The sequence below is a fragment of the Nelumbo nucifera genome, chromosome 2 (genome assembly GCF_055504915.1).
Source record: "Nelumbo nucifera cultivar China Antique chromosome 2, China Antique-T2T, whole genome shotgun sequence".
NCBI lineage: Eukaryota > Viridiplantae > Streptophyta > Magnoliopsida > Proteales > Nelumbonaceae > Nelumbo > Nelumbo nucifera.
Genome location: NC_142650.1, coordinates 43211200 through 43219689, shown reverse-complemented (window position 1 = coordinate 43219689; position 8490 = coordinate 43211200). Strand labels below are relative to the sequence as shown.

At 30.6% G+C, this 8490-nt stretch overlaps 1 protein-coding gene across 1 annotated transcript; it reads left to right on the top strand.

The window, feature by feature from the left end:
• The first annotated feature begins 6506 nt into the window (after positions 1–6506).
• LOC148802150 (protein neprosin-like) lies at positions 6507–7191 on the top strand. The gene is made up of 3 exons (XM_088897831.1): positions 6507–6704; positions 6828–6914; positions 6991–7191. The coding sequence occupies exons 1-3, from the start codon at positions 6507–6509 to the stop codon at positions 7189–7191; spliced, it is 486 nt and encodes a 161-aa protein (XP_088753957.1).
• Positions 7192–8490: the final 1299 nt, after the last annotated feature.

Below are 8490 nucleotides of genomic sequence, written 5' to 3'. Positions count from 1 at the left end.
AAAGTTGAGCCAAACACATTTAATACTAAAACATTTGTCGAATCCAAATATGAATACCCAAAATGACTTTCATGAGCTATTAACTATAAGGGTCAAATTTTTTAAGATGTTCAAGTATCTTTGCTTATTAGGAATTTCATAAGCATGACAAATCCATGTTTTTCAATTAGTGTGGAATACAATAATTGGAAGATTTTGTAATGGTTCTCTTGACAACTTGATAGAAGTTCAATGAACATATAATAAACTTAACTTTCAATACGTATCAATAAGAGTATATAAATAAACAAGAAATAAACTTTTTGGATTAGACTAGCAACCCAAATTACATTGACACAACTTTAATATATATCAATAAGAGCATTCACAATTAAAACATTCTCAATATATCCAATAATTTCATATCATAGCATGTAATAAACTTAACTGTCAAATTACAAATTCATTTGTGTTGTTCAATTGGTTAACTGATCAATGTTTGATTAACCATTTTGTTATTATTAAAATTTGAAATAACAAAAGACTTATAGGTATGTATCACAATACCCTAATGACCCACCAACTACAAAATAAATTTCTTTGGAACTCTCTAATTTAAGACTGTTTTTGGTTTGCACAAAGATTTTGGTGGGATGAAAAAGGATGGGATGAGTTTAGAAAGGGAAAATGGTTGGAAATTTTTCATGTTCCAGTTTTTGGTTGCAAAAAGGAAAATAGTGGGAAACTCAACTCAAGGAATGAGTATTAATTAAAAAAAATTAGTAATATTTTAATTATTTTATATTTTATTATTAACTATTATTTATTAATATTTTCTTAAATAATTTTATAATTAATTATTATTGATAATTATTTAAATTATTAATTAATACTAGATTCATAACCCATAAATAAACTACTTATAAATAAAAAATTTAATGAAAAAATTTTATCAATAAAAATTTAATTTAATTTTGATTTAAGAAAAATTTTAAATAATAAAAATAACTTGTGATTTAATTTAATTATTTTATAATTAATAATTTCATTAAAATAAATTAAACTAAATAATTTATCAATGAAAACTAATTTAAGAATTTACGAATAAGTAATATTAAAATATAAAAATTATTATTTAAGTCATGGGTATTAATAAAATATAATATTAATAATAACTTATAAGCTAATGAAACGTAAAATGTTAATTAATGAAAATAATTCACTAAAAATTATGGATTTTAAATAATTAATACAAAATTAAGATTGAAATACTAAATAATTAAAAAGTATTATTAACAAATTAATAATTAACAGAAATTACTTAGTTATTAACTAACTAACTAATTAATGAAAAAATAAATAAGGATTTTATTATTGATCTAATTTATGATTTAATAAAAATAAATAAACAATAAAAATTTTAAATAATTAAAAATAATTAATAGTAAAAATAATATTCTGAATTAATTCATAGTAAATATTAATACAATATATTTTAAAATATTTATTCTTAATGAATAACTAATTAGGTAATTGTCCAAATTAATTAATTATAAAATTATTTGATTAAAATAATAATAATCAATAATAATAAAAATATTACTAATTAATTAATTATGAATTGTTACTGGGGTTGATTTTCCCATTCCCTTTTGCAACTAAACAATGGAACATGAAAAATTTCAACCCATTTTCCCTTTCTCATCCCATCCCACCAATATCTTCCCACAAACCAAACACAACCTTAAATCAAAGACTTCCAATGAAATTCCATGGATAGTTGGTGGGCCATTATGGTATTTGCAATACATACCTATAAGTCTTTTATGATTTCATATTTTAATAATAACAAAATGGCTAATCAAACCTCGACCAATTAATCAAGTGAACAACTCGAATGAATTTTCAATTTGACAAATAAACTTATTATATGATATGATATGAAATCATTGAATATATTGAAGATGTATCAGTTGTGAATGTTCTTATTGATATGTATTGAAGTTGTGTTGATGTAAGTTTGGGTCACTAGTCCAAACCAAAAAGTTTATTTTATGTTCATTTATATGCTCATATTGATATGTATTAACAGTAAAGTTTATTATATGTTCATTGAACTTCCTATTAAATTGTCAAGAAAACCATCATAGTATCTTCCAACTATTGTATTCCACACTAATTGAAAAGCATGGATTTGTCATGTTTATCAAATTCCCAATAAACAAAGATTCTTGAACATGTTAAAAAATTAGGTCATTGTAGCTAGTAGCTCATGAAAGTCAACTTTGGGTATTCGTTGTTTGGATTCAGCAACTATTCTAGTGTTAAATATGATTGGATCAAATTTCTTGGCCTTGTTGTTAGAGACCTTTGGTGTTCATGGTGATGAAGAAAGAGAGTTCAAATGGTATTCATTTTAACTAACTACTTATGGCTTCAATTGCTTTTATTTGTCTTTAATACTGTCGCGTGAAAAAGTAGAGAAGAAAAGCATCAAATTTCCACTTCCAAATCCTTTTGTTGGCACACCCGATGTTGGGCAGTAGCCTTGGAAATTGAATAAGAGAGCTACAATCTCCTTCAGCTCCCAATTTTGTAAATTCAACCTTGGATAAGAGGGTGGTATCTCTGTCAACTCCAATCTAAGGTAGTGCAGCAGCCTTAGAAACCTATAGACTATTCTCAAGAAGAAATCACACCCATGGTCTGTTGAATATATTAAAACATGATGAAAGCTTTTCATTGGTCCAATTGTGTTGGTGCTCCTAAAGATGTAATATCGGACCAAGTTGTGTATAGAGACAATTATTAATTGCCATTATATATGTAGTGAGCATCAAAGGGACCCATGGGCATGGTTGTAGAGGCCTCATCCATCAAAGGGACCATTGGACATGAACATGCTTGAACATGTGACTTCTCTCCTTTTTTATATGTATTTGACAATGATTTAAACTTAATTAAGTACCATGTAGCTTCAGTCATCTAAAGAATTGATTGCTGTTAAACATGATTCTATTTTTGAGAAACAAGAAACAAATCACTGTTGCAAACACATTTGACAATTCTTTAGATAAAAAATTTAACAATCCATTCTTTTCTGAAAGGATTTAGAGAATAAGAATCCTAGAATTGATGCCAAATGGAATGTAAATGACTGATGCACTCAAAGATGCATAAAAGATTGGATAAAAAAAAACAATCAACTTACCATGAAAACACCAACAACTAGAAAGGCATGAAGAATTACAAAATATAAAGTTAGAGCTAGCTAAATTGTTTTCTTTTTTTTTAAGTTGCTAGCTTAATTGATAAACTTCCAGAGTTGTTTTATTTTTTTTCATATGTCAATATCCTAACAAGGAATACACGTTCCGTACAAATATAGAAAGTAACTAGGAAGCCTGGAATTTAAAAATAAATAAATAAACAATTCCGTTAGCTACGTGAATGTTGTGTTGTCATTCCATTCTGTTCAATGCCATATCCATTGATAAATTATAGGCCCTTAAGGCCATGCTTGGTTTGAAGAAAAATGTAGGAAAAGGTAGGGAAATCTATACAAGGTTTGTAAAGGTTTCCCTACTTTTTCCTTCAAACCAAACACAGCCTAAATGATTTCTCTCTACTTCAACCCATGTCTTTATTGGTAGCTCTTTTAGCCCCTAGAACATTCAACAAATCACTTCTTACGGATTCTGTAGATGGACTTCTTTGCACATAACAAACCTTCTTATTCTAAATTCTCTCATTTTATTACCTATTGAAACTACTCATAGATTCATTGAGAAAAGCTCGTTTCTGACCTTATATTTTTCTAGTTTTCCCACTACTTATCCATCTCAATGTTTACATACCCACCACACTCATTTTCGAACATGTTATCTTGACTTTCTCGTTTTACAAAATTTTCCTTTTAATCAAAGTGGTATTCTCTTATCATATAAGACCCCATATGCACCCCTTTGTCTTGTCCATCTTGCTCTCATAATCATATATACGCTAAGTTTGAAACTTGTAAAAGTGACCATGCAACATGCTAAGTTACATTATGAAAGGACCCAAGCCCAAAGGCAGTGTAAAATCTTCAGTTTGGGTACCCAAGTTGCACCCATAGTATACTCTGCCTACCATACCAATGTCAAACAGAATACTTACTTGATACAACACCATATATTGCATGACAACTTATACACATCGCTCCGGATCCAGTGCATTTGAATGTGATTTTTCTTCAAGTCCAGTTTAAATGCTGCCATGTCAAAAGTGATTAACCAGCAGCCATCTCTTCTCCTATCTTATCGTTTCTCTTTCCTATTTTTACTTCCCTCTGTTAAAAACAGAAAGCATCAATAAAGTCAAATAACCACTTCTAACTCTTTTTACAACCTTTGAATTCCATATTTCCGTCTTCTCAGCTCCCTTAACGTGGAGGCGACAATGAATTAGATCCATTTTTTATAGACCGGGCCTGGGTTGGTACGGGTTGGTTTTCAATCTTATGTTATTAAACATATTATATTATTTATATAATATATGTATAAAATAAATGTTTTATTTTATATATAATATTAGCGGGTATCCTTGTTAAGCGAAAGCTAAATAATAGAAGAACATAAAAGTAGATAATTGTTTTATATTTTAATATTTTAAATAATTAATAATTAATTATATTTTATATATTACTTTTAATATTTTTTTATAATACAAAAATAATAATAATTAATTTCAGTTACGGTTGTTCATCAAATCAGTTAAACCGACTACACTAACCAATACAATCCAAGTTGGTCGGTTCTCTAGTATCTCTTGTAAGTTTCGGTTCATCAATTTCCCAACCTAACCAAGTCAGGTCAATTTTGGTTTGACCATTTGTAAATCGACAAAAAACCAAACCAACTCGGTATATATATATATATATATATATAAAGTGAGAAAATCTCATATTTCTTAGTCTAAAATATTTTATATTATAAACGTAATTTTTTAAATTTATTTTTTGGTAATACCAATGTAATTTTTAAATTTATTTTTTTAAGTTTAAATTTTTTGAACCAACCAACCAAAGCAAAAATTGACCCAAACCGATATAATCCAAGTTGGTTGGTTGGTTTTGGGTGACCAACTCCCCAACCTAACCAGCTCTATTTGGTTTTGGTTGGCCAAACAACCTACAACTAAACTGAATCAACTCGTGAGCACTCTCAATTTCAACTAAACTAATATTCTAATCTCTAATAAATAACAATAGTTTAGTCTACTGAAGCGGAAAAAAAAAACAATAGTTTAGTCTACAATAATTATTGAAAACTTTCTATTAAATAATAAAACCAAAATAGATTTATATGCAATTATTGAAAATATATTTATCACAAAATACAACAAAGAATTAATAAAAATACAATAAATATAAATTTTAGTATATATAAATATATAATGAATATAGATTAAGATTCTAAAATTATTATTAATAAATACCGATTTTTTGAAAGTTATTTTATAGAATTATCAATTGATATAAGTGAAATGATGTTTTTATTATTAGTACATTAACAATTGAAATTATTATTCTATTTTTAATATCTATTAAAACATTTTTGAAAGTTATTACCTATTTTTGTTATTTGAAAGCTTTGATGCCTCTAAATTATTTAAATTATTATTTTTATTATTTCAATAATATTTTAAAAAATAAATTATTTATATATTCTTATCATCAAATATCAAATCTTTATAATTATTTTTGTGTTTTTGATAACTTTTAATTTCATTATTTAAAGGGTAAATTACAAAGACCCCTTGTACTATGGGGTCAATGACAAAGTCCCCCCTATACTTTTTTTTGCGACAAAAACCCCTGAACTTTAGCCGTTAGACAAAGACCCCCTTGGCCGTTAAGTTAGACGACAGAAGCATTAAATTACGAAAATACCCCACTAAACTTTTTCTATTTTTTTTTTCTTGCCATTTTCTCTTAAAACCTATTTAACATTGGAAATGGATATCTTGAAGGAAGTACCAAATAGAGATTTCAGAAAGAAGTTAAGAAATAAATAAAAGAAACCCATGCACAGAGAAGAGTTCATCAGTGACCAGAGAAAGAAAGTGTGTGCGGTTTCAAAAGAATTTATGGCGTATTGTTTGGTGACAAATGCATATTCAAGGAGTAGAGGTGTAATTAAGGGTGTGTAGAGATGGATAGGTTAAGATTTTGTAGTGCGTTGAAGCTACTGTTCTTGCTGGTGCAAATGCAAATGTAAATGTTCTTCCATCATGATGATGATGAACCAGAAGACCTATGCGCAGGTTAATTAACGTGCACCCACTACCCATCTAAACAATAAGAGAGAGAGAGAGAGAGGCTCCCTTGTTTCAATCCCAGTCGTTTTCCAAGTTCGTCCTAGTTCCCATTGTTGGGTTGGTGCATTATTAGGAACTTAAGAGCTAGGGTTCTGATTTGTTTGTGCTATTTGTTTTACTAGTAATGGCGATCTAGGCTTCTCAGTTTCTTGGTGGCACTGAATGAAATGGATAACGAAACCAGAAGGAAGAAGCGAACCCCACCTCTTATTTTGGCTCTCTTCCTCCTTGTATTCTTCCAAAGATCTACAGTCAACGTTTTGGCTTTGAACTACACAAATTTTAGACATGTATCATGCTTGGGACTCGCAAGAATTCGGAGACACTTGGACAAGATCAACAAACCCGCCATTAAAACCATAGAGGTTAGTTTTCTCATCATCACTGTTCCATTGCTCTCATGTTCTTTGGTATCCTTCATTCTGACTTATTGACTCTTGGGTAGACCTTATTTTGAAGTTCCAACATTTTCTCATTCATTTGTTCAGAGCCCAGATGGAGATATTATTGACTGTGTTCACAGACATAAACAACCAGCTTTAGACCATCCTCTTCTGAAGAATCACAAGATACAGGTACGTATAAAGAAAGAATTAAAGCTAGCTCTATCTATCTCTCTCTCTCATGAGTTTGGTCGTATGTTTGTAACAGAGAGCACCACCGGAAATGCCAAGAATGAGAGTGAGCAAGGAAGGAAAAGGGATGAGAAACAAGATTAATGACGGTGAAGGAACAGAACGTGCACGGCAAACAAGGCATCTAGGTGGGGAGAGATGTCCCAAAGGAACGGTTCCCATAAGGCGAAGCTCAATGAATGATGTATTGAGAGCCAAATCTCTGTATCACTTTTAGAAGAAACAACGCATAGGCAGGCTTCCTCTTCCCACCCATCAGGACTTGCTTCAACCATCAGGACACCCAGACCAAGTCATGGCCCACCACCAATCCATCCATTTCAGGGCCTCTCAATTCACTCCCAGAGAACACCAGATGGGTCGTATTGGTCTTTATCGGAATGGGACCGCCGAAAGACTAGGGGTGTTCACAAGTCGGGTTGGGTCGGTTTGAGTCATTTTTTTCAACCGACCCAACCTAGTTAGTTTACTCATTAACTAAACCGAAATCTACAAACCTTGAAGCAAAACCGACCCAAACATAAAGGGTCGGTTTATCAACTTAGTTGGTTTTTATATATATTTTAAACTAAAATATCTCTATCTAAATATCTATTTATATTAAAGTTTATTTCATTTTAGTTTTTATGCAAAACCAAAATATATATTTAAATCGATTAATTTTTTATGCAAAACTGATTTTTTGTCAATATATATTTAAATTTATACAAAACTGAAATAAATATTGTACCATTGTATTATATTTGTATTGGTTTTACGAATTTAGTTTTTATCATAAATAACCATTTTTTAAGTTCAAATAAAACACAAATAAAATATATCAACATTTAACATATAGGGTAGGGACAAATTAATAATTACTTAAAAATATAGGATCGGTTCGGTTCGGTTTGGCTTCGAACCGAACCGAGTTGTCGATTTATTTTTTCATACAAACTGAAACCAACCAGTGATTTTGAAAAAACGACCAACTCGAGTTGGGTCGGGCTGGTTTGGTCGGTTTGACATTTAATGTGAACACCCCTACCGAAGACTATTATGTTCTCTTGGAATGTCTTTTATCGTGCTGGCGATCAGAGAACCAGAAATGCTGACTGAACTGCACACCATAGTTGGTCTCGGTTGGTTCGCTTTCGACTTTTGCTCCACTTTGACAGCGCCTGAGAAACCGAACTTGGACCTTTACCAAAGAAAGCTCTCTCTCTTTCTCTCTGGGTGTCATGGGTTGGTTATCGTTGAATGTCAGATCCATTGGACTTGGAGGAGTTCTCGAAACCAACACATTGGATGGTAAAGGTCCATCCGATGAGAGTGCTTGTCCCAACTAAAGAGCACTCTCAATTTGATCTTCTCCCAACTCCCAAGCATCAATCAAAATGGCGGGAAATGTCTTGCCCCTCCCACTATTGGTTGTCGATGGTCGGGTTTGGGACAGTGTTTGGGACAGTGTGAGAGTGCTTGAGGTTAGTTTTGAGGTTCAATCGAGAAGACAATAAACAATATAAAAGGGGTAGTT

Coding starts and splice junctions, on each gene's coding strand:
- LOC148802150 (XM_088897831.1), top strand. CDS start 6,507: ATGGATAACGAAACCAGAAGGAAGAAGCGAACCCCACCTCTTATTTTG. Junction 6,705..6,827: donor CCGCCATTAAAACCATAGAG/GTTAGTTTTCTC, acceptor TCATTTGTTCAG/AGCCCAGATGGAGATATTAT. Junction 6,915..6,990: donor TGAAGAATCACAAGATACAG/GTACGTATAAAG, acceptor TGTTTGTAACAG/AGAGCACCACCGGAAATGCC.